Raw genomic sequence first — 27,944 nt, forward strand, 5'->3', positions numbered from 1 at the left:
CAGAATGAGAACGTAAGGCCGAACACATATTTGGGAAATTTTGCTGCAAAATTCTCCTAATAGAATAAAATTAAATTCAATAGAGACCTGCAAAAAGCGCCTGAAACTTTTGTTCACTCAGTAAACTTAGAAGCTCCACACCAGCCGAATAATGGCTGTACATGAAAAATGGCAAAGAATCATCATCACAAATAGCACATAATGAAGCATTAATTTAAATTTTTCAGAAATTATAAATAAATTTGCTTGCGTGTGAAATTCATCTCCCAGAATATTTTTAGCCCTTTGGCATCTTAAGTGTAGCCACAATTCAATGCTGAGAAATTAAATATGGCGTTCCCACAACTTCTATTCAGATGTCCGTTTCCACCGCCACCTACCGGTCAACAGATACCAGAGCTTTTTCTAAGTGCCCCCACCCGTGTTCGCCTTCTCACAATAACGAATGGGTGTTTGAGGGGTGTTTGAGGACTTTGAAATTGCAAATTGTAAAATAATAATTTCTGCTCACTTCCAAGTGAGAGCTATGCATAATATTATTTTGGTCTTCTGGGTACAGCGGCTTTCTGTTGCCAGACTTTTGTAGATAACCTGACATTTAATGCACTAATAAATTAGCAACTACAATATAACTACATCTATCTGTAAAAATAGACCGCATTATTATGAATCTACTGCACGCCTATGCACGTATAACCCCTGAAGGCCCCAAACAACTGGATTATAAGGCCCCGAAATAAAGCGGTATATACTGATGGGTAATTTTCTCAGCATCTTCCAGGCGTTATTGTATGTCATCTGTCTATGTGCAGAGATCAACTTAGATAGAAACCTCCGGAATGAACGAATTGCCATTCTGAGCGACAGTCACGTAGCACCCAAGGAATTGTCATCCTTTGAGATGAAGTCTTCTTTAATTCTTGAGTGTATCGAGAAATTGAATTTGCTAGAAATGCAATTTCGCATCCGGCTCATGTGAGTCCCAAGATGTGGGGTATAACTGGAAACGAAGTAGCGGATGCATTGCATAGAGGGACTGCAGCCTCGTAACAAATATGACCCGATCTCTTCCTTGCTTGTGCTGTCCCCTGCAGAAGCTTAGAAACGAATAGCTAAGGTTACAAGAGGACACAAAAGATATTTTAAGTCGAGGTGTGGGCCATTAGTCACACTGCAGATATAAAAATTATTAAGATTTACGTCTCGTAAGTTTTCCCCAAAATATGGGACTAGACCAGGCATAGTCAAAAGTCACTGAGGCAGCTCATAACCTTCCCTAAGGGCAAACTGAGAATGCTCACGGGCACTCACAGAGCACTGCAGCTTATGCAACCAACTTCAAAGGCTTGGGATGTGGTCCACTAACTCCTCCCGTTTCTGCGTCCAATTCCCGGAAACTTCAACACATCCGCTTCTCGAGCGTGGTGCCATTGCGAGGAGAAGGGTTCGATATCTCAGCGGGCTGCACTCGGAAGAAAGGCACATACGCTCAGTCCAGCCCAGCTCCATCTGAGGTTTATTGAGATGTTGATTTTGTTTGCTGAGTAGAGGGCACAAAAGACCGTGGATTCGAAGTGCATACCTCATTTTCGTTCAATCATTCATGTACTTATGTATAAATATAACCTATATAACTATCATATTTCTGTATATACATATGAACCAATTTGCACACTACCTTTCAGGCACTTTGTTAAAAAGCAGCTTTCCAGATCCTTCACTATACTACGTACGAGGCGTTTGGATTCATAACCTAGTAATTAAGTGCTCGAAGAAATCAACTTAATTCGTTCATTACCACAGAAAACACATACGCCAACGTAATAAGATTAGCTGTTCATCAGACCAACGAACAGTAGCCATTAATGTCACCATTTCTACTTCCCAATAATTCGTTATTCGGAAAAGTTGCATAGCACTCGGACAAACAGCGGGTGATTTTCACAAGAACTTATATTTAAGCGCCCACATACAGCTAAATGCTTCCGGCCACAAGTTGGAATGCATTAGACGCACTTTGTGTGGTAATGTTGCGTGGTATTTAATTACCAAGGCGCCCTTGTAGCAACAGCAGCAGCAACGGCACCAACAAAGAGGCTACATCGCAACGGCACACGGACAGACACAGCAGATCACAGCAGCGCTGACGTAAATTTAACAACGCAAGCAGTGAAAGCAACGACCGCAGCAGTGGCAGTTGAGGGGACAATAATATTTAAGGAAGAACGAAAAACAAGCTCGGTTGGGGTGGATAGGCGCACTATCAGCATTTCGGTTGAGCCAAGAGACTGTTTCATAGGAGCGGCGACAGTGAAAGCAGCATCCCCAGCAGCAATACTACGTACGCAAACAACAACAAGCCATTACGTCAATTCGGTCAATTTACATGAAAATCGAGAGAATCATCAAAGTACGGAGCGAAATCAATTCCAACGCTATAATCGTGAAACTTTCAGCTTCACCCTTACATTAGTCACTGCGCTGCTCCTCTACTGGTGGTGCGCGTCAAACAATTTCGTCGTGGCAGGAGCATTGCCTGAGGTCTCAACTGCAAGTGGTAATGAAGTTCATGGCGATGGCGGTGTCGATAATGGCTTAGCTTTTCCCACTGTTGCCGTGAACGCCAGCAGGAGCCCCTGCACTCTCAATATACAACGAAATGTTAGCTGCCACTCAGCGCTTCCCCACAGTGACGTCTATGATACCAATGGCAACGTTTACAATATACAACAACCCATTACCGAAACTACAGTTTCACTACAGTTTATACAACCCTCAGAAGTCTTCGACACCGCAACTACTATCAAATCTGTCGCTGCTGCCAACGAAAGCGTGGAGAGTGTCACCATTACTCCGCTTCTCATCGTCAGTGCCGCCAGTTTCACTGACAATGCGTCCACCGAGCCCGACATTGATCAAGTGCCGCAGATTCCTGCATACATATGCACCACTGCTATGTGCTTTTGCATAGCAATCATGACGCTGGGTGTTATTGGCAACATTATGGTAAGTGTACACTTGCACACATACAAATGTAAGTATATGTACTCTGTTGCATGCTGTTGCCGTACATTGCGTATATGTAATCTAGTGTGGAATTTCGTTATTAGCTTTGCGATTTACGTTTTATTTCTACTTCATATGAAAGGTGCCAATTGTTATTGTGAAAACCAAAGATATGCGCAACTCCACCAACATCTTCCTCACCAACCTCAGCATAGCCGATCTATTGGTGTTGCTTGTGTGCACACCTACTGTTTTGGTAGAGGTAAACACGCGACCTGAAACCTGGGTGCTGGGCCATGCAATGTGTATGTTCAAATTTGTTTGAATTAAAATAATGCTTATATTTATCGGATGTACATTTGAATATTGTAAGGTATTTATAATTTAATTTCTCTACTGTTCTTTAGGCAAAGCAGTGCCCTTTATTGAGCTGACGGTCGCGCATGCCAGTGTATTGACCATTTTGGCCATCTCATTCGAGCGCTATTACGCTATCTGTGAGCCTCTGAAAGCTGGCTATGTGTGCACAAAGGCGCGCGCAATCCTTATTTGCATACTGGCGTGGGGATTAGCTGCGATATTTACCAGGTAAGTAAATCGAATAGGACTCACCGCCAAAGCATTGCCACAATAATTGAACTACACGGTCAAATTTAATAAAAATTAAAAATAATGACAAAGTAGATCTGCCTGTATTCGGATATTTTGGCGATATTATTTCACGTTAGCAACTACTTTTAACGATGTTGTTGTTGTTGTTGTAGCAGTTCATTAATCCCTGCCAGTATGGTGTCGGCACCGATCGTCATCGTCTAACTCAAATAAGAATGGTCCCAGGCATGTTTTGCTGTTTCGACGACGAGTTGGGTCCAAAGGGGGAGAGGTGACGGGTGAGTGGGTCTAAAAGGGCTTACGAATAAATGGTTAGTATCGTGCAGAGTACCTTCACAGGCCGTACAACTCTTCATTCATGCTGTTCGATTCTTAAATGTATCCATTAAAAATATATCTTGCACAATTGCATTTAAAAAGGTTTCAGATTAGATGGGGTGCTTTATAAATTTGTCATTTAGGGCAATGCAATGCCTATAAAATAATAATTTCGCCATTTGGCAATGACTATGCCTCATTAATATTTTCTTTTTTTCTCCACATTCCTGGCGCACCGACATCTTGATAAGGCCACAGCTCAAATATATCGACATTGTCAAACTCTAGCGACACAAGGTCGGTTAGCATTCACGTTAATAGTGTCTCTTCCTCTATTTCGAAAAGAACAAAGTCCGATGATGCTATCATGGCATAAACCGAACCTAACAGACAACTTTTGTAATCACATTCATGCTTAGTTGGGCACTTGGGAATTGGGTGCACTCCAGTTACAGGAATTTAGCTTGTTGAAAAAGGCGTTGTGTCTAAAATCTTCTAGACCGAGAAGATGATTTTTTGACCACAATCCTGATATCCGGCTTACGTTTCTTCCCCGTTGTCTATGGTTGTCCGGCTTCAATTCTTGCGTCAGCACTCTCTCTCCTCATGTATGCCGAAATCCGAGTACAGCTGATTGGCTCCAAATTTTCAATTCTGGGCAGCTCCATATGTTTCCTTCAATTCTGATTGGTGACTTAAAATCTAAAACAATAAACTCACGCTCAAATTTTTCTACACCGCAACAAATTGTGTGCTCACGGAAACCATGTTGGTGACCAACCTCATGACCAATTTCACGTTACGTATTTACAATTAAGCCGAAATTTCTACCATGAAATAATGCATGGCAACCCTTACTAAATAGTTTGACAACTGGAGAACTTTGAAAGTTGGTGAAACATAACAATTGGAAAAACTATCATTGGTGGATGATAGATTACCAGGTTTGCAATTTTTTGTTTTTTTTTTGGTGGTGAGGTAGGGTTCAAAATGCTTTCGCACTTACAGCGACCGTCGTCTACTGCGTCGTGTGGTGTGGCCACTAAAACGATCCCTCCTCTCCTTCTGGGGAGACACCCTTCCTGGAACTGCCTTTTATATTACTTCGGGAGGGCCCAGAACGGCATCCATAAAAGACCAATTCTATTCACCCACGTCTGAGTCCACCATATTTGTAGCCAGCTTTCATGCTATAGGCTCGTCTTTTTGTGTCTCTATCTGTGCGGCTTCACTTTGCTGCACTGTGTCGAGGTCGATCTTTTTTTTCGTAGTTCGTTCGCGATGTATTTCTTTAACGCGTTCCAGCTGTCTCCGCGATCGAGCATTTTGCTGATTATGTTGTTCGGTTCGATGTCCCCAATCTGCTCCCTCAGAGAATTTCTTTCCGTGAGCCATCTGTCACAACTAAAAAACGTATGTTCCGCGTCATCGCTGGGTGCTACGCAGTATATGCACTTAGAATCGGTTACCCGTAGCCCGAGAGCAACTGAGTTAAGAAGTAGTTCACTTCTCCGAAGTTCCTTTGGACCCATTTGTCAATTGATGGAATAAGTTTCGCCGTCCATCTGACACTCGGTTCAATATTCCATCGGCTTTGCCACTGCAGCATGGTTAGGAGTACCCGTTCCGGGAAGCTAGTGATGACGTGTTTCTTCTTGGAGTCACTCGCATCCATTTGTTCCCGGACCATGAGGTCGATGGGTATCTGACCGCTGATCAGGTTTGCTATTTAGCTATGGTGAAAAAGCAAATAATGAGGGGAACTTTGACTGTCGCGCCACTTGGGGATTCGGCAGCCGAATTCTACACGATCATTTCACATGTATTCACACACTCGTCCTATCAGTCGTTACTCAGATAGCAACGAAGCAGCATGAGTGAAGGTTGTGTTGATTCGTTTTCGTATAGCACTAACACAATCATATTGCCAGTCGCAATCTGCACGATAATTTCAAACATATTCGCACACTTGTCCAATCAGTCTTTGTTCAGACGGCAACAAAGTGCCATTGGTTGATTTTCTTCGTATATCACCAACACAATTTCAGTTTCTTTGTAAACACGCCTCAAGTGACGTCAGCCCATCAGCTGATTATATCAAATCAACTCAGAGCCGAATAACGTTCTATTAAAGAGCTCACCTTTGAAATCTTTTCACCATGCTAAAGGCGAATTATTTCAAAAAGTTATATTTACTGTTAGATGTGATTCATATTCTGCCTAACATACGTATTTTACGAGTACAATGTTTTGACTGAAAATTTACTCGATTTACTCACGGCACCGGTAGTTGCGCCGATCTATTCTCAACGCTTTTTCATTTTACAGATTGTATGACCATCGCTCTACAATGGCTTTGAACTGTGGTAAGAAACATATTCCATATTCCATTATACGACTTTCAAACTTGACCTTAGATCTGCCGATAAATTTCAAATGATTGTCTGTATTCAACTAAAAATGCTTGTTCTCACTACAGAAAATTAAATGGTCCAGTGAAGTTAGTTATTAATAGAGCTGCAAAGTGCATAAGTGTTTATTTCCCATCTTCTTCTTCTTCTTCTTAGCCTCACAGTCCGTGGTGGACCATAGCTTCATCAACAATTTTTCTCCACTTTATTCTATCCATGGCTACATCTCTCCAGTTGTGTACGTTCATTTGCTTAAGATCTGATTCGACGTCATCTAACCATCGCTTTCGTGGGCGTCCTCTTTTTCTTCCTCCAATTGGTGTTAAAATAAAAGCTTTCCTAGCATTTCGCTCTTTCGGCATGCGCAGTACGTGCCCAATCCATCTAATTCGTTGGGCTTTGATAAAACGTATTATATTTTGTCCTTGAACGATTTCTTCGATTTCATTATTGTAGCGAATGCGGTAGCTGCCATCTATTGTTGCAACCGGACCATATATTTTCCTTATGATACGTCTTTCGAAGCACATCAGCTGATGAATATCATTTGTTTTCAGCGTCCATATTTCTGCACCATATGTAAGGACGGGTCGTATCAGTACTTTGTACATTCTTATTTTCTGTGCTCTGGACAAATCTTTTGATTTAAATAGTTTTATGTTAACGTAGTAGGCGTTATTTGCAGCTTGGATTCTGTCGTTAATAGCTATCGCCGAATCTTTATCTGCTGATAGTTTAAAACCCAAGTATTTAAATTCAGTGATATTTTCGAAAGCAAAGTTGTTAATACTTAGGTCATCGCGTGTCGTGTTGTTGACTGACCGAATCATGTATTTGGTTTTCTCGGTATTTACGTGTAGTCCCAGAGCTTTTGCATCTTTATCAATACATTTAAAGACGCGTATAAGAGTGTTTCTACCTTTAGCCATAATAAGAATATCATCAGCGTAGGCACATATCTGAAAATCATTATTAAATAATGTTCCATTCGTGTTTATTTCTTTAACAGTCGTGTGTAGCATTAAATTGAATACTAAACATGACAATGCGTCTCCTTGTTTTACTCCGGATATGATTTCGAATGGGTCTGACAGGCTTCCTTGCACCAGTACTTTACTTGTTGTGTTCGACAATGTACAGAGAATCAAATTAATTAGCTTCAGAGGTATTCCAATTTTCTGAAAGCAGTATTTTATCCGTTTTCTATTTATACTGTCAAATGCCTGTTTGAAGTCAACAAAGAGGCAAAATATATCAATTTTATATTCGTAAAACTTTTCGAATATCTGGTGGACAGTAAAACCTTGATCAATCGTTGAGCGGTTGTTTCTAAAACCACATTGGTAATCGTCTAGGATGTTCTCAGCATAAATATTCAGCCTTTCAAATAGAATGTTTGTAAATACTTATTTCCCATCGGTGATCCTAATATAGTAATTTGTCCTACTATTTAAGCTTTCAGAATATATCTCTAATACCGATTTGTTGCGAAAACCCGTGCATTCATAGTGAAAGTGCTCACCAGTCTCCTTCTCTGAAAGTTCCCCACAGCTTCTGCAATGGAGATTAAATGGTAATCCTTGTGCGATTTCCCTTTAACAACAGTCAGGGGGATGCCGATAACCAAGTAGGAGGTCTCTGAGACACATTCAGTCACCTTCCTGGTAAGCTCATCAGCAATTTCATTTCCTTCTATGTTCCTATGTCGTGGAACGCAGATCAGTGAAATGTTACCTAGACACCCAAGAGAATTGATCTCCTCCTTACAGGAGTTGACTAGTTTGGATCTGCACCATGCCGTCATCGGAGCCTTGATCGCAGTTTGACTATCGCAAAAAATGTTAATATCTTCCTCGCTCCCACGTTCCTAAGTATTTTGCATCCCTACAGAATCGCGAAGAATTCTGCTTCAAAAACACTATTAGTTTTCGGCAGTTTAAAGTAGATTGAAAGGTTGGCTGATCTCGACAAAACCCTCACTCCAACTTCAGATTCCATCTTGGATCCGTCGGTGAAAACAGAGGTACCCATGTCCGTACGGACACTTTCCTCCTTCAAATTCAGCCTGCTTCAAAATATAGCCCTAGCACAACCTTAAAAACCCAGTTTGCGGATGGAGAGATCTGTACGAAGTACACAGATGGAAGTAGAAATCTGCCTCAAAATGCTACCATGTTCTACAGGAGATTGCTTTCAGAGGCCAACTTCCTTCAAACTAAAAGCGCTCTGAGCGGCAATTGATTAAATTTGAAGATCAACGGAAAGTAAGTGCAGAATGAGGTTAAGGGCGGCTGTGGGGCATGTTCTACACTCTCTCTAATTTAGTTATGTTATAGCCCTTTGGAAGAGCTACCCATCAAAGAAGCAACCATATCTATGTCAAAATTGGAAAAACCACAAATTGGCTTAAAACCCCATTTTTTACCCAACTTAGTTTTGCCGGAGTAGAAAGCTAAACTGGCTTTCTTAACTCGATTTACAACGTGCATCTTCCAATGGAGCTTGGAGTCAGGTATCACTCCAAGATACCTGACTTCCGATGAGAGCGTGAGAACGTCGTGAGATTTTCGTCGAGAAAAGAAAACAGTACAATTCTCGCCCTAGAAAATATGCGAGTAAACATTATTTATCCTGCCTCTTACTAGTGATAATTTCGTATTGGGTACAAAATTTTTATAGTACAATATTCTGGCTGTTAAAATGATGTATTGTAAAATTCTACTTGATAAAATTATGCACCGAAAAACTCTGCATTGAAAAGTTTGATAACCTTACGGATAATGAAATGAAATGAAAATTTTCCTATTATCCGCACGGTTCTCAGAACTTTTAAAACAGAAGGTTAAATATATTAAGGTTGAGAATTTTTAAAGCAACTAATTTTAGAAAGAATTGATATTGCGAAAAATTGAATTGTAACGAAAATTTTCTTTTTAATTCAATAATAATTTTTAATTCAATAAGTTGAGCAGCATTGCCGACGGCAAAAACTTACTTACACTTTAACATATGTTATGTATGTTATGCTATGTTATGTTATTTTCAATAAAATAGTTCAATTATTGTGGCAAATTTTTCTTATATGAACTCTAATTAATCGATCTTAAAACTTGGTATATGTGCAAGGTGGTACAAAATTAATCATCCAATTTTGTTTTTGAAAAACTTTTTCACTAAAATCATAATTTTGAGTGATGGATATCCTTATTTTGATCTTTACGTGTTCCATTGTTTGTCTGTCTGTACTCGTATACTGCAGCTGTTGAGTTCACAAGTGTCAAATATGATTGACATACGACACCATTTGCAAATATTATAAATTTTCCGATAGGGAGATTAATTTTGTGCCACCCTGTACAAATACGTAATAAGTTTGTAAAGTATTTTTGTACATTGGAATGTAGAAATAAGATGTAGCAACAATTCTAGCGCCTTATATTCTGTACATATAAAATTTTGGATTTCAGTCGTGCCAGAAAATGCCATGTACATACATATTTCTATGGTTGTAATTGTTAGTTTCGCATTCATAAATATTGTATGCAGATTTTATTGTCAATTATTTTCTATTCGTTCTTGTTAATATTGCCTGTAATTTGAATATTAATTTAATGCCTTTTGTCAAGATTTGCAGTCATTGCTTATTATTTCGATTTTAGCATGCCGAACAAAAGCCATGAAATGTATGTAGAAACCCAAGCCAAGCAAATGAAATGTGTAAATTTAGTGAATGGCTATTAAAAGATATTTGAATGAGTTTTGTGCTTGCGCGCAAATGTCGGCTTTTAGCCCTTATTTTCATTATTTTCCTCGTCATCATCATCGCAATCACCGCCGGTTCTCATTGCGTGCCCATTACCAACACCACAAATACGAGTATGTATGTATAAGTAGCAAATTTTTTCCTTTATCAGTTCGCTAGTGTTAATTTTATGGTTTTTTTTTCTTTACTTACATATTTGACCGCGACCCTTTTTTATTTGCCCCTAAATTTTATTTGTATTATTCGCGCGACCGCTTGTCCCCTTTATGCAAAGCTTATAACGTTACGCTCATAATAGAAATTAAGTAATCGCATACCGTTACGCGCAGTGACCTTTGTTACCACCCACAGCCACTGTCGCCACTGGCATTAGGGCAGTAGTAGGCGTTGTTGTCGTGTGGCCTTTAATTACACGCTTTCACATCTGGGTGTTCGTTCTTTGGCTTCAAAAAAATAGGCACAAATCTGTGCTCTGTTTAGCTGTGAAGAAAACTATTGTTCATAGCTTAAACATTTCAGGAAATCAATTACGAAAAGAAAAAATCTAACCCCCTGAACAGAATTGCAACGGATAGCGGGTAATGGGTTGAAGGATACCAGCAGTAAAAATTAGAACAAATTTCATCGCATGAAATTGCACAGAATTGCGGCGGGAACGGATTTCTTGGTGTCGATCATTTTTACGGCGGCAAAATAATTAGATTTATTTATATTTTTTCCGGCGGTTTGAAGACTCAGGGTTGCTTTTCTGATCACTTGATGAAAATTTGTTGCCTTACAAGCAACAGCAGGCAAATAGGAAGCAAATAATATTTATTCGAAATATGTACAAGAAAACAAGCAAAATATCAATAATTTAGATGTTTTTTTTGTTAACAATGAGCTTCACCGAATGGCTTCACAAATATAGTAAACGAAAAGATATTACCACAAAATTTATTTTATTACAACCACAAAATATCCGCTGAAAACCGACCCGTCGCAATAGTGTTTAACCGATCGAATTTTCCGACGGAAGTGGATCAGCATATCACCACCTGTCAACCCTTTACCCCCAGCGCCGCTGCTAATCTGTTCCGGGTCTAAGATAAGGCAAATATTGAGGAACCCTAAATGAACCCTAGACTTTTAAAGAGACCCCTAATTCCTTAAGCATAGCAATCGTAAATATATATATATATATATATATATATATATCGTAAATATACTCTGTCAAATAAGCTCCGAAACAGATCAAATAAAATATAATATTATAGGCAAATGGGCATATATTTAGGTGTTCGAGCAAAAAGAAACCCTTCATCCTAAAATATATTTTTATTTCCTGGTAATGCGTCGTAGCCGAATGGGTTGGTGAGTGACTACCATTGGGAATTCAGAGATAACGTCGGTTCGAAGCTCGCTGAAAGACTAGAACTTAAGAAAAAATGTTTTTCTAAAAGCGGTCGCTTCACGGCAGGCAATGGCAAACCTCCGAGTGTATTTCCGCCGAGAAAAAGCTTCTCATATTTGACGCCATTTTTACTGAACGGTTATCCAAATAGCCGCGTTCGTCTAAGAACCCCGTCGCTCTCTAATACTACTCTGCAAATAATCTGCTCTGTAATTACGCATCTGCAATACGGCCAATCAAAAACATTTGCTACTCGACAACTCGGTGGTTGTGCCTTCGATAGCACAATGGCCGGGAATCCAGCATCACTGCTGACAGAAGCGAAAAAATAACGTAGGATTTCTCAACAACCTTGGACGTAATCATTTCCTTCGAAGGCCATTTGTCATTCACAAAGAAGGCTATTGGATGTCAGTAAAAATAAATGTGCCCTTCAATGTTTGTGCTGATGCCCATCTTGCCCATTGCGATGGAAAATTTGATGCAAAGACGATACATATTACATCTCAATTATTTTGCCAAATTTAGAGTACTGAACCCATCACTTTTTATTTAGATCGGGGCCAAGAAACTAGACCACTTTACTCTCATATTTGAATAGTTCCACGAGCTGTCATTCATATCCGTATGAATCGCCTGATTGTGCCTCACATCTTTGCAATTACCAACTGATCAAAAATAGAACCTGCTAGCAAGAGTTGTTATATGCTTTTTCAGGATGGTATTATTGGTGGTGATGAAGCTGGTTCCTGAGTATAGATATCCCATCACAACAGTGGCGATAGTGTCAATTAATCCATAACCTGCGCCAATGGTTGCGAGTATACCCTGTTCTCCTTTAATTCGACTTCACAACCATTTGTAGGTTAGACCAAGACCAAGAAGCTTTGCAATTTGCTTCTCCCTACCTTACAAAGGTGGTTTAGTTATTCGAACTATGGGCAGATAAGGTACCCTGAGCACAGCTTTTTTATTGTATTTGTCTAGGCAAACACGTACATTTCATCGTTCCAACACGTGCCCATGAAAAACGATACAGATCATGAGTAAAATAGTTTTCTCTCACATCTCTCTTTTTAGGTTATGAACCTTTCGAAGAGGTACTTACTAATATTAACAGAACTGATCAAATAGTCTGATCTAAAGTCTCTTTAGTAAATTACCATCAGCTGTCACCAAAATCAAACTTCACCTTTTGCAATATTGCGTAGTGTTACCCTGCATAAAAACTTGATAGGCTTAGTCCAATCTTCTCCTTAATCTTTTTGGTATATGCCCGGAAACACATTTTGCAGAATATTTATCGTCTTAATTCCTTTCGTAAACTTGATGCCGCATTTTGCTCTATTTTTATTATTTTTTATATTTATATTTAGTCCCATTATTTGGGTAGCCGACTACAAATTCGTCGAGTACATTGATGGATCATCAGTGGCAGTGTGTTTAACGCAGGCTGTCAACAATTGGACGATCGGATACTTTCTGATGACAGTAATCGTTTTCTTTATTCTACCTCTGCTAATCCTAATCGTGCTTTATGCTATTATAGCAAAAAATCTAATCTCCAGTAATGGCCCAATGCTACGTATTCGGCCATCGAAGCCAGAGCTAAGTCTGAAGGCACGGAAACAAGTAGTGCTCATGCTGGGCGCTGTCGTGCTATCCTTCTTTCTTTGCCTGCTGCCCTTTCGAATGCTCACCATGTGGATTATACTTAGCTCAGAGCAGACGTTCTTTGATATCGGCATAGAACGTTACTATAGTCTTCTGTACTTTTGCCGCATCATGTTCTACCTAAACTCTGCCATCAATCCGATTCTTTACAATCTGATGTCCACAAAGTTTCGCAAAGGATTTCTACGGCTAATTTTGAACACATGGAATGCCGCTGCCTTATCATTGACATGTGGACGCTATAGGCGCATACGCGCACGCACCGGCACAATAACTGGAGTGGCGACTAACACAAATACCAACACCTCGAACACGGCTACCAGCAATACAACATCGTCCAGTATTCTTTCGCGTCAATCCAATCGCCGCTACAGCGATGACACTGCTCACATAAAAACGAATACGCGCTCTCTCACTAAGACTCAAATACAAATACAAATGCACATACCCTGTGGTCCCGAGAGTGAGATGTTAGCGATGTTGCATAGTAGTGCAATAGCAACAGCATCTACCGCGACGACTGAGGATGAAGTACTCCAAAAAAGAGAAATTATTGAAAGCGGAAAGCGAAAGTATTCAGTGCGGAAATGTAAAAGGCAGTCAACAATGCGCGAACTAACAGCGTTCCAGGAGGGGCAACAACCTAAAGCAAAGTCCGGTCGGCACTCAGTGCATGTAAGTTTCGATGACGAGGGAAACTTGGAGGAGGCTGTTACTTTGACATGATACGCGTACACTTGAAGCGAAGAGGCTAATCACGAACGCATCTTAGATGAAGATGTACAAGTACTTAGAATAGTATCATAAATTTATTAGCAGATTTTTATAAGTAGATATCAAAGTACAAGTATTGATATGGCATGTGTTAACCTGTGTGCTTTTTGATGTGTTTAAATATTTGTGTGTGTATATGAAAATATACTGACATACGTAGGTATGTCGAGCGAGGGAAGTTGGTATTTCAAATGTTTACTTCGATGGCTAGTTGAAAATGAAATGAAATGAAAAATATTCAAATTGTAATAAATAAACCAAATAAAGCTCAAAAACTATCTATGTAGATTAAGTACACGTGTAAAGTATGTATGTATGTATTTTCAGATTAAATGCAACTCTTTCAAAAACAAAAAAAAAGAAATAACACCTTTAAAATAATCTGGATAAAAAAAAAATAAATAATTGGCGCGTACACTTCTGTTAGGTGTTTGGCCGAGCTCCTCCTCCTATTTGTGGCGTGCGACTTGGTGTTGTTCCACAAATGGAGGGACCTACAGTTCCAAGCCGACTCCGAACGGCAGATATTTTTATGAGGAGCTTTTTCATGGCAAAAATACACTCGGAGGTTTGCCATTGCCTGCCGAGGAGCGACCGCTATTAGAAAAATGTTTCTATTAATTTTCCTTTCACCGAGATTCGAACCAACGACCTCTCTGTGAATTCCGAATGGTAATCACGCACCAACCCATTCGGCTACGGCGGCCACCAAAATAATCTGGATAGCCTCCCTAAAATTCAATTAAATATATTTTCTTTCTTTTTTTTGTTAATTTTCTATTAGAAACTCTGTTTAATTGGATTTGTTAGCTCCTAGTCTGGCAAAACTCTAGGTAACGCATGGCAATGGCTAACTTTGACTTTTCCACATTCTCGAAAGTATGCGGCATAGTAAATATATGTACTTATTACACTTGAATAACCTTCCAGCGCTACTGACGTAACCTCTCGTCCTTGCATGAATGAACTATTAATGAAACAAGAACGAAAACATATGACCAAGCAGCCTTTACAAATTGAAGGAATTTATATATTTCTAGACTCAGGATAGCCGAATGGTTTGGTATGTGATCACTATTGGAAAATGCGTAGATTCAAAACTCCGTGCGTGAAACACTAAAATGATAGAAAACGATTTTTTTAAAGCGGTCGCTCCTCGCCAGGCAATGGCAAACCTCTCCGTATATTTCTTCCATTAAAAAACTCCCCATAGAAAACCATCTGCCATTCTGTCAGCTAAAAATTGTAGGTCCCTCCATTTGTCAAACAACACCAAGACGGACACCACAAATAGGAGGAGAAGCTAGGCCAAGCACTCACCAAAGGGTAGGTAGGTAAGTGGAATGGTTGAAGTGCCGGTCTGGCACTTCTCAAGTAGCATTAAAGCCCCATTTTGATACCATTATGAGACCTCCAACAGGCAGATACCTGCAGCCAGCCAGAGCTCTTGATGTAATGGAAAAGATTGATTGCGATTTAGGTTGCCGCACTGCCCCAGGCTGTCGGAGAAAGAAGCACCCAGTGAATTTGTTCGTGTAGCTGCCAAACTCAGACATTTACAAAAAAAGTGCTCAACAGTATTCCCCTTTGAAAGGTCCACGCAGCTTCTGCAATGGGGGTTAAATGGTCAACCTAGCTTTTCCGCGTGTGCGCTGATCGTCTAATGACCGGTAATCACAGATACGGGTTTGCAAATTGAATGGCGAGGAGTCCAAAGGATTTTCTGAGTCCACCGTATATTGTACTGGGGCCAAATATTTTTCGAAATAGCACATGAAGAAATGGAGCTCCATCTTTTCTGCGTTTTTCTGAGAAAAAAAGTTGTGCAATTTCCCTTTAACAACAGTCAGGGGGATGCCGATAACCATGTAGGATGTCTCTGAGACAAATGCGGTGACCTTCTTGGCAAGCTCATTAGCAATTTCATTTCCCTCTATGTTCCTATGTTGTGGAACGTAGATCAGGGAAATGTTACCTACACATCCAGGGGAATTGAACTCCTCCTTACAGGAGTTGACTAGTCGTTTGAGCCTTGATCGCAGTTTGACTATCGGAAAACATGTTAATATTTCCCTCGCTCCCACGTTCACACTACTAGTTTTCGGCAGTTTAAAATAGATTGAAATGTTGATTGATCTCTCGACAAAACCCCCGTTCCAACTTCAGATTCCATCTTGGATCCGCCTATGAAAATAGAGATATCTATGTCCGTACAGACTCTCTCCTCCTTCAAACTCAGCCTGCTTGAAAATATAGCCCTAGCACAACCATCAAACCCCAGTTTGCGGATGGAGAGATCTGTACGAAGTACATAGATGGAAGAAGAAACCTGCTTCAAAATGCAGCCATGTCCTACAGGAGATTGCATCCAGAGGCCAACTTCCTTCAACCTAATAGCGCTCTGAGTGGCAATGGATAGCATTTGAAGATCAATGGGAAGTAAGTGCAGAATGAGTTTAAGGGCGGCTGTGGGACATGTTCTACACGCTCCAGTGAAGCCAATATATGCCGTCCTCTACATTCTCTCTAATTTAGTGATGTTATAGCCCTTTGAAAGAGCTACCCATCAAAGTAGGCAACCATATCTATGTCAAAATTGGAAGAACCACTAATTGGCTTGAAACCGCATTTTTTACCCAACTTAGTTTTGCAGGAGTAGAAAGCAAAACTGGTCTTCTTAACTCGATTTTTGATATTCAGCTTCCAAGTATCATATTACACCAACAGTCGAAAGCGTAAGAGATGGCTTGTTTATTCTAGGAAATCTGAAAGATGGAGGTTTGTATTGTCTGGGGAATAGCATCAACTCCGTTTTGTCAGAGTTGACTCTAAGACCGCAACTGGTAGTACATAGCTGTCTAGTTTCACAAGTGTCAAATATGATTGACCTTATGTCGTCGTAAATTATTCCTCAAAAATTATCTATAAATCTTCCGATAGAGCGATTAATTTCGCGCCAAATTGTATATGCATACATATTTAGTAGAAAAAGTTGCATTTAATCACCAAATAATTTGTAAAGCAAATATTTATTTTATATAACATGTAAGTATGTATAGTAAAGGCTTCCATAAGCTAATAGCTCCCTCAGGCGGATATCCTCTGTAAACGGATTAGTACAAAATTTATTGGTTGCGCTTTTCGTATAAATAACTGTACCGCAAAAGAACATCTCTTACTATCTTAGCTGGAAAAAACACTGAAGGCTGAGGGTTTATCTGTGGAAGCTTTTGCTGTATGTATATATGTATGAGTATAACTGTGAGTACTACAAAGAGTAAATAAATGTATAAAACAGTGATAATTTAGAAATTACCTAATATAAGTCAAAAAAAAGAATATAAATAATATATAATAATAATGATAAATAATAAATAAGAAATAATAAATAAACGGGCTTTAAACCAAAAAATTGAGGTTATGTATTCATACAACATTATGTCTCATGCATTTAACTGTACACATTTGCAGATGTAAATGAGTTTTTTTTTTTGTTTAATGCATATAAGTATGTAATTAAGTCTATAACCTATTTTGTATATTGATGTTCGGTACATACGAGCTTACACTTACCAAAAACGAAAACCGATTTTATTACAGTAATAAGTAAGGTTAAATGAAAAGGACAACTTAATTACTTATATACAAATTTTTAATATACAAACCGAAATTTATATTTTTTATTTTATATAATCGCATAAAATGTGTATGTATGTAAGTAAATAAGTATAGTGGCTTGAAAAATGAGCCAATTCCTTAGAAAAACGAAAACATTCTATGCAGAAATCAGCGATACCGATTGAGAATTCCATATTAGTGCTAATGTTTAGGGTAAAAAAATATAAGTTTTTAAATAAATTTACATAAAGTATTCCGTTGAAAGTCTTCTAAAAGCACGATACATAACATGAATGAATGTGTGTAAGTATATGTGCTAATCAACAAATAATTTAAATTCAAAAAAATAAATAAAAAACGGAAACGCTTGCACCTACTTGTATTCAAATTTAACGCCCACTTTCTGGAAAAGTGCTATAATCCAAAAAGTTTTGGCTTTTGCGATAAGTATGCAAAAATGATGATCTTCTGGTTTTTTTTGTGTTTGTTTTTGTGCTGGACATAAAAGTCAGCTGGTATTGGTATAAAAACATGTGTTTATTTCTACTTGGGTAGCAGCAGTAACCCGTTTTTTTAACGTTTTTAGTTTTTTTTTTTGTTGTTTTGAAACATGACACTTTTCCAATATACGAGGTGTGTTCAAAAAGTATCGCGAATTTTGTGTTTTTTCAAAAATTATTTATTTGTTCATTAATATCCATTTTGTCCCCTTCAAAGTAATCCTCATGAGATATTATGCACCTGTGCCAACGTTTTTTCCAATCTTCGAAGCACTTCAAAAATCAATTTTTTTATCTTGTTCCGCTCCTCCTTCGATCGTAGCATAGCGTCGTCCTTTCATGGGCCTCTTCAGTTTCAGGAACAAGAAAAAGTCACAGGGGGCCAGATCGGAGGAATACGGTGGCTGTGACATCATTAGTGTGTTGGTTTTGGCCAAAAAGTCGCACACAAGCAACGATGTGTGAGCAACGGCGTTATCGTGATGCAAGAGCAAATTTTTGTTCTTCCACAAATCCGGGCGTTTCTGGCGGATTGCTTCGCGCAAATTGCGTATAACTTGCAGGTAATATTCCTTATTGACCGTTTTTCCCTTTGGCAAGAACTCATGATACACAACGCCCCTGCAATCGAAGAAAACGGTAAGCAAAACTTACATTCGACCGAACTTGGCGCGCTTTTTTCGGCTTTGGCTCGTGCAACAGTTTGCATTGGGATTATTGAGCTTTGGTTTCCACATCATAACCATAAACCCACGATTTGTCCCCAGTTATGACCCTCTGGAGCAAATTTGGGTCGTCGCGGACAGAGTCCAACATCTCATTAGCAATGTTCATGCGATGCTGCTTTTGGTCGAAATTGAGCAGTTTTGGTACGAATTTTGCGGCGACCCGTCTCATGCCCAAATCATTGAAAAAAATCAAATGGCACGAGCCAATAGATATGTCTAGGTCCTCTGCAATTTCTCTAACGGTGATTCGACGATTGCCAATACCATTTTTTTCACTTCATCAATTTTTTCGTCTGTTGTTGAAGTGCTCGTGCGTCCGGCACGCTTATCGTCGTTCACATCTTCTCGGCCTTCTGAGAACATTTTGTACCACCAAAAAACGTTGCTTTGGTCCAAAGTAGCTTCTCCGTATGACACAGCCAACATTCGGAATGCATCCGCGCACTTATTTTCGTTTTTCACACAAAATTTGATACAGGTTCTTTGATCCATCTTTTTGAATAGGTAAAAATCGAAGACGAGCCGAAACACGTGCAAGCAAAGCAGCTGTCAACAATTAACTGAACATTCAAAATGGCCGAACTCGTCGGTATGAGTGCGAGACATGAGTACGAACATATCGCCACAAAAAATTCGAAATTCGAATATACGTAACCTGCGAAAATTCAAAATTTGCGATACTTTTTGAGCACACCTCGTACTTATATGCATAAGAATAAAATTTCAGTGCAAAAAAGAAACATTGAAAAAATAAAGAAAATCATAAGGAAATGTGTATGTCAATGAATTGGTAAAATATTGAGCGGAAATTCTTTTCTATGTTTGCGTTTTTTTTTTCTTCCTCTTCCGCAACATTAATTCAATCCATCTTCTTCTATTTCCATCTAATTCTTCTGTTTCCTTTCATTTATTACTGCTTTGATATCCTCTTCCCCTCTCTCGCTATCAATATTTGCACCCGGTAAATGATCGATCCTTTATTAATAAATAATTGTGGCTTCCCTCTGTTAATATTTCTTCACCCTCTATTTTATTAGTTATGTCTTGAAGGATAAACGATTGCCGAAACATACTATGTACATATGTACATATGTATGTATGCACTCGAAAAAAAAATTCTATCCATTGCATTGCATTCATATCCCTTCAACTTTAATCCATTACCATTCGTTTAATAAAGTAAGTATTGTACATGTATGTATGTATGTATTTATTCCACATATGCTTGTAGCTGTATTATTATTTCCTTTTTGCTTGGCTATTTTTCTTACGCATAGTTTTATAAAAAATATCATTACATTCCCATTATTAACGCATTAGATGTAGAAAGCCGACAAAGTTGCGCATTTTGCATGTTTCCTAACCCGTTTACAATTCTTCTGCTTGGGTGCGTCAAATTTTGTTATTTCACCAACAGTGCCACAACACACAGAAAACAATAAAATCAAATAAAAGAAATCGCATATAGCCAATTGACATGGTCTACTACATATGTACATATGTATATGAGTATAACCCACAGGATATCCTATCGAAGAGCGCCTGAAAGTATTTACTTTATACTGGCGCGCAAAATATAGCAACAAAAAAAGACAAGTTATTTAGTAGTTAGAAGTAGTAGTTAGTCGTTAGTTAGTTAATTACTAGTAGTTAGTAGTTAATAGTTAGTATGTTCACATATACGAGGTGGCGCAAAATTAATCATCCAATTGTGTTTTTAAATAACTTTTTCACTAATTAAAAGAATCCTGATAGCATTGCAGTAGGAATGGCAATATTTGAGTATTTCTGCCATAAAAAAGCTTCTCATAAAATATATATCTGCTGTTCGGAGTCGACTTACGTCACAAATAGAAGAAGGAGCTTGGTCAAACGCCTAACAGAAGTGTACTCGCCAATTCATTTTTAAATAAAAAAAATATTTTGAGTGGAGGAAATCCTTATTTTAACCTCCATTGTTTGTCCGTTTGTATACGTTTGTATTATAAATCATACGATAGAGTGAATAATTTTGCGCCACTTTGTACATAGTATAAGAATCATACTAGATACCGAAAATCACTCCACACGCTTGCACCATTTGATCAAAGTCTGATTAAATGCAACCTTGGCATTTAATTGTAATATTATCACTGCCTTTTTTCTTTGGCTGATTGATGAATATTATTGCCTCGGTCTCGGTAGTCTAGCATAAGTGCGCTAGCCTGCCATTCCATAGGTTGGGGGTTTGAGTCCTACTTAAAGCACGGTCCTCGCACTTTTTCAAATTTACCTATGTATGTACTTTCCCTGTTTCTAAAAAAACATATTCCTCCAATTCCATTTCTCAACCCCAAAAACTTATCCTTTCCATCCTTACTCCCGCACAATAGTCTGCGCATTATTTGCATTGTGGTTGCTAAAACAAGCAAAAAACAGCGCCAGCAAGAGGAAACGGGTGGCCGCGGTAATAGCGCATCTGCGCGATCCTTCTGCCAAAAAAATGTGATACACAGGCGTTGTTCCTAAGCAACAGGTGGGCATTCCCAACATAGGACTGATAGCGGCAGGCTAGTCACCTACCCTGTCAGAAAGCAAAACAGATTAACGAAACCAACGCAAGACTGAGTCTTGTCGAGGCTCTTTGCTCCCGAGAGCAGTGAACAAGGAAAAAAAGTTATTTCTAGAAGAAGAAACGCATTGCTTCACGTCCTAAAGTGGGATGCAATAAGTTTGCATATACTCGTGTACAATAATTTTTAAGGAGTAAAACTATATGAAAACACAAACAAAACCTCGGATGAGAACGTCCTCTTCTGATGACGACCCCTACAAATGAACTAAAGACCACGATTTAAGGGCATGCACCTGGAATATCCGGTCGCTTTATGGGGAAGGTGCCTCTGCCCGGCTGGTTGATGTCCTCGTGAGTAACAACCGGGTTTTTAGTTCTGCCTTTTCCAAACTCTATAAATACGCAAAGCGAATAGGTCTGGTGGTGAACGAGGGCAAAACGAAGTACTTCCTGTCATTAAGCAAACAGTCGGGGCACTCGCGTATCGGTACCCGCGTCACTGTTGACAGTTATGATTTCGAGGTTGTAAAAGACTTGTTTTATTTAGGAACCAGCATTAACACCGATAACAATGTCAGCCTTGAAATCCAATGTAGAATCCCCTTGCCAACTAGTTCTACTTTGGACTAAGTAGGCAATTGAGTAGTAAAGTCCTCTTTCGACGAACAAAACTAACACTCTACAAGACTCTCATCATGTCCGCCCTTACGTATAGCGCAGAAGCGTGGACGATGACAACATCCGATGAAGTGACTCTTGGAGTGTTTGAGAGAAATATTCGGCGAATATCGCAGGCGATGGAACAATGAACTTTACGGCCACATAGACATAGGGCAGCTAATAAAGATCCAGCGGCTACGCTGGCTGGGTCATGTCGTCCAAATGGATACAATAGCTCCGGGTCTAAAAGTGTTCGATGTGGTACCAGCTGGCGGTAGCAGAGGAAAAGGAAGACCTCCTCTGCGTTGAAAAGATCAGGTGGAGAGGGGCTTCGCTTCATTTGGTGTGTCCCACTTTGTTAAACTCGGCCAAAATCGCGTAAGTGGTTATCGCGCCAATTAAGAAGAAGAAGAAAACTATATGAACATAATGAATGAATATACAAATCATCTTTGCTCATTTCCTACGCTAAATTTTCACTCACGATGTACAGAGTGCAGAGGTGTGGCAAACATCAGGCCGTTCACCGGCTTTCAGCAATTTCGAAAGAGTCAGACTTGCTGACGCAACCGGCGTTTGGACAGGTCTTTGTTTACTAAAAACCTAAGATTGTGTTGATGATATACGAAAAAAACCAATGCAACCTTCGCTCATATTATTGTACTTCATTGGCACCTGAACGACTGATTGAACGAGTTTGTGTACAGGAGTGGCCAATATCAGGCTGATGAAACAAACCAACGACCAATTGGACGAGTGTGCGAATGCCTGTGAAACGTCCGCGTATAAATCGATTACCGAGGGCCTTCTACCGTAGCAGCCGAAGTTGCTTGTACAATTTCGTTTTTCACCATAGCTAATGATCAAACCTGTTAAATCTATCATCCTTGGATTGGACGAGCGTGTGAGTACGAGTAAAATGAATGGGCAAAATTTTTCCGCCTCAATGGCATGGCAGCCGAAGTTACTCTTAAAATTTTGATTCGGATAGCCTAACCTCGTAATCTATCTTTTCGATTTTCACTTACGTGGGGATTTCTCTTACAGCCTCGAAGATATATCATTTTCTCCTCATACAAATTACAGCTTTTTCTTTGAAAAAGAATCAAATTCATAATCAATAATAAAAACTTTGCCAGTGTGCTGATTATACGAGTATATTCCCTGGAACAATTAGTATTTTCTTCCTTAGAGATCCGATTGGGGCAGAGAATTTATCATGTCAGCCTGTACCCCCCCTTTTACGAGTATACACCGAGATTGTGGATTTAGAGCTTATGTTTTTTTTAACTCACTCCGAGTAAGAAGACTTTTCAACCAGTCTGATTTTATTTGTACTTTCCAGGAAAACGTGTTTGGTATCGCATTTGGGAACTTCAAGTCGAGATATTTCTTCAGATACTCTGCTTAATACTTGGCATTTCATCTTTCACAACCACCTCAATACTTATTAAGCAATGCTTTCATTGATTTTGATTAAGTAATGATTGATAAACATTAGTTTCCTCTAGCATCTTCACCGATCGGGTCACAGAATAATTACACTAATATTTATAAGAGAAGGCTTAGCAAACCCTCAACTTGACGTTACAAGACTCGCCATCGTTCTTACTGGTCATCGGCCAATTCATACCCACCCCAAAAGGCTAGATATAATATAGATTACAATAATTACTGCAGAAACTGTAGCAATGAAAATGATGAGAAGAACTACTATGGAAGAATTTAAGCAAAATTACCTGCAAGGTTTATCTAACCGATCTTTTCACCAGTCCAGACATTTCACCTAAAGGTAACATGGGTTCCTACCCATTACGTCATTGAGGGTAACTGCAGAGCCGATGAACTTGCGAGACTCGGCACTAAATTGACCGATGAGTACACAGACAATGACATAGGCATACCTTTACAGATACGTAAGTTACTTATCTTTGAAAAAATTTTAAGAGCAGCGAATAAAAGGTGATATAATAAAACCACCTGCAGAGTCGTCCGAAAATTGTGGCTGACTCTCAATGCTAAACGCACGGAATATCTGCTAAGCGGAAATAAGCATACTGGTTTGTTATAACGGAACACTGCATAATAGACACGCACCCCTAAAGGATGAGTGTGCAAACACATGACTTCGGCAGAAGTTGTCTAGGAGAGGAATTGGAGGAGTTGATCTCGTACCTTCTGTGCCATTGTCCTGCTTTATCCAGACGTAGATTTACCATTTTGGGTTGACAATTTTTTAATGAATTGGAAGATCACAGCACTGTGAAAATCAGGGATCTTCTAAAAATTTTGAAAAGTACACACTGGTTTTAGGAGAGATAAGGACTGGCTATGAACCCGAGTGTGTCCCACCGTGAATAACCACTCCAACCTAACTTAACCTTATCCAACCTCAATATCAACACAACATTCTCAAAATTAACAGCGGCACTTATAGTGCTCACACCCACCAACGTAAAAGTACGCCCGTATCAGGTGGCACGATGAAACTAATGAGAGCCCCATGTAAATGAATTTTCACCACCGTTCCGTTTAGTCGTATCGTAGATCGTTATTTCAACGTGTCAGCTGATACGGGTGTACGGGCGTACGTTTACGTTGGTGAGTGTGAGCACCATTAGTTGTTACTTGAGCCTTGAGTCTTTTCACCGCTATTTCAACTGTGACTAATCAGCTTTGGCATGTGGAGGATGAGCTTCTTTCAATTTTGGTGTTCTTTCTGATGTTTTCATTTGAATATAAGGCTCTACAGTTTTTTTACATCTCAAAGAGCTCTGTAGAAGCTTATTTTCCATACCCCATGTAAAATTGAAATAAAATTTGAAAAGGCGAGCCAAGAAGCACCAAGTCATTTGATAACTCTTAAATCACTTAGGCTAAGAAACCCATTGCATTAAAAGCTCTAGAAAGGGAAAGGGTTGGTAGTCAAGGAGGAAGGGAAAGAAGTAATAGAAGGAAAAAGATAGAATAGAAAAGAGAAACAGAGATAGCTAAACGTGTGAGAATTTTCCAGATTCTTTGGTAAATGTGGAAATATCCTCCAGTTTAAGATAAAGAATTTTACTCATTCTCATAGCTTCGAAACTCAAAATTCGCAGCCTTGCTCCAGCAAATGCAGGACACTCACAGAGAAAATGCTTAGGGCCATCCGCCTCATTTAAGCAAGACGGGCAAATGGGGTCCTCAATGATTCCAATGGTGGTCATATGCTGATCCCATGGGTTGTGTCCTTTAATAATACTGACCATCAACCGAACGTCTTTTCTTCCAAGTTTTAGGAGAAAGTTCAACAGTTTTCTCCTCGGGCTTGCCACAAAACCCTTTGCAGTTCCGCACCGTTCTAGACCAGATCATCGCTCTTTATGTGAATTGTATACATAATCGCTGAGCCACCTTATGATTCCTACAAAACTGATTCCGATTATTGGCTCTGGTCCCTGTGGTGTAACCGCCGATCCACAGTTGGCCAATTCATTGGCAACTTCATTCACGTGAGCCCCGCAGTGTCCTGGAACCCATATAGTCACATCTATTTCCCTGTCCCATGTACATATGTGTGTATGTTTTCATCTTTGCTGATATTTTCCTATCGCAACTGTAGCTATTTATACATACATTGTATAGGCCCCTAAGGAGTCTAACAACGCGTAATCAGAAAGTGATAAGGCGTACATATTTACCGAAAATCATCCTCTAATATCTACATACACACATACATGCAAGTGCAAGCTATAAATTCGTTTACACATGAGCTACAACAACGACATCTAAACACCCTTTTACAATTTCCTTAAGAAAACAATCAATTTTTCAGGCTATTAAACTGAAATGTGTGCATGAGTGTTGTGCCGATAGACAAGCAACAACAAATACAAGAATATTTATTTGGCGATACCAAACAAACACTAGAAAGCTTACAGCACACACGGACATATGTACCTATATACTGTGCAATGCAAATAGCAGCAATAACAAGAACAACAGTAAACAGTAATCTTGGCATTCCTACATCAAATACACCGAAGTTGCAGAAGAAATTGAAACCGAAATATCGCAGTTAAGGAATCGGAAATTTACATGCAAAAATTTTAAGCTGATTGGGGCGTCGAATCTCAGTGTCAATGCTTTGGCAGGATTGGCCATAATGGTGCCATCAGCTAAACATGATTTAGGTGGCTGATCCAGTGGGCCTACGAATACATTTACGTATACATATCTATGTATGTATGCTTGCTGCTCGTGCTACTTGCTGATTGTTTTATTATTGTTTGTTTTTTGTTTTGTTGTAGTAGTAGTTGCCGCTGCTGCTACTGTAGTCATCAACCATTCGAAATGGAATTTTATGATACGAATATCGTTGTTGTTAATTTCGCCGCACGGAGCAATAGTTGTTGTCATCGACAACATACTTTCGCCTAATGGTTGTTGTGTTTATTATAAAGCTGGGCACAGACGGAAAAGAAATCCAAACAATCGGTTGAAATTTCAACAGATTGATGCGCGTGTGGCGCAGTTGGCAAGCCGATCGAACATATTTTTTGAAAGTGACAGCGAAAGTTCAATTGAAAAAAGTGATTTAGCTCAATCTGACGAAGAATTTTTTAGTAATTACAGTGGCTTTCAGAGTGAAGATGGTGAAGAAAACTATAGCCAACTTAATAATGATAGTGGTGATGATAGTGAGATAAAACCAAGCTGCAAAGACGTACAAGATACTTCTCAAGCAGTGATAGTGAATCTTCTCCTGACGAATTAGATCAATGGATTTGCTACCTAATCTACCTAATGTAAAACGGTTTCGTGAGGATATTTTGTAGCATAGCGGAAGAGACAAGTGATATGCCAGACAAGTGATCGAAAAGGAAGGTTTTGAAAAAAAAAGAAACAAAAGGTGGGTGCCCATAAATTCTTAACGAACTAAAAGCATATATTGCATTATGCATTTTGATGGCTCAAGTGAAGAAACCGAAGTTGGTCAAAAATGTATTGGTAAAAAAGGCAAATTATAAGTACTCCAATTTTTTCAAACACTATGCCATGTAATAGGTTTTTCGATATTTCATCTTTCTTGCATTTCACAGATAATGAAAAATTAAATACAAACGATAAAATATGAAAGATAAAAATATTGTGGATTATCTAACCTTTATACTTCGAATAATGAAGTATCTCTTGATGAATCCCAAATGAAATTCAGAAGATGAAAAAGTTATATTCAATTTATTGTCAGCAAAAGAGCACGTTTCGGTATAAAATTCTACAAACTGTGTGAATCTTCATCTTGTTATTGTTCTCGTTTCAAAATCTATGTCGGCAAAGCTAAATTAACGGGAAGTGGTATACCTGTTTCTGTGAGTGTAGTCATGGAGTTGGTGCAATCTATTTTAAATAAAGGCTATACACTGTAAATGGATAATTAGTATTCATCGCCTCAGTTATTCCTCAATTCCTAAAGTTGCTGAAATATGATACGAATGCCATTGGAACTGCTAGAAAAAATAGGAAGAATATGCCAAAAGAGCTCGCTGTAAGTAGATACTGGGAAAAGGCAAAAAACAAAGATGGTGATGTTAAGAATACCTGTATTATAAAACCATCATGCGTTAATGAATATAATAAAGGTATGAGAGGAGTTGATAACCATGATCAACAACTAGCGTGCTTCTCCGTAATGAGGAAATGTGTAAAGGGTTACAAGAAAAGTATCTTTTATCTATTAGGTGTGGCCTTTTACAATGCATATACATATTTTGCATTCTAAAGTTACTAGCACGTCCAATACAGGCATTGTTTCTTTTCGTTTAAATATTGCTGAAACAATATAAATATAATTATTTAAATCCAATATTTGTTCAAAAGCCAGCTATATTTGTGGAATATAAAGACGGAAATATAAAATTAAAATCATAGCAAATTGCATTAGAAAAATATAA

At 38.9% G+C, this 27,944-nt stretch overlaps 1 protein-coding gene across 1 annotated transcript; it reads left to right on the forward strand.

Moving 5' to 3' along the window:
• Positions 1–2,043: 2,043 nt before the first annotated feature.
• Positions 2,044–14,812, forward strand: LOC128855402 (G-protein coupled receptor 39-like; the record flags this gene model as incomplete). Its single annotated transcript, XM_054090272.1, has 4 exons — positions 2,044–3,006; positions 3,149–3,311; positions 3,414–3,594; positions 12,880–14,812. Coding segments are annotated over 4 exons (2,331 nt in total), but the record flags the coding sequence as incomplete, so codon positions are not given.
• Between the last annotated feature and the right edge of the window lie 13,132 nt (positions 14,813–27,944).

This window comes from Anastrepha ludens, chromosome 2, assembly GCF_028408465.1.
Source record: "Anastrepha ludens isolate Willacy chromosome 2, idAnaLude1.1, whole genome shotgun sequence".
NCBI classification, from domain to species: domain Eukaryota; kingdom Metazoa; phylum Arthropoda; class Insecta; order Diptera; family Tephritidae; genus Anastrepha; species Anastrepha ludens.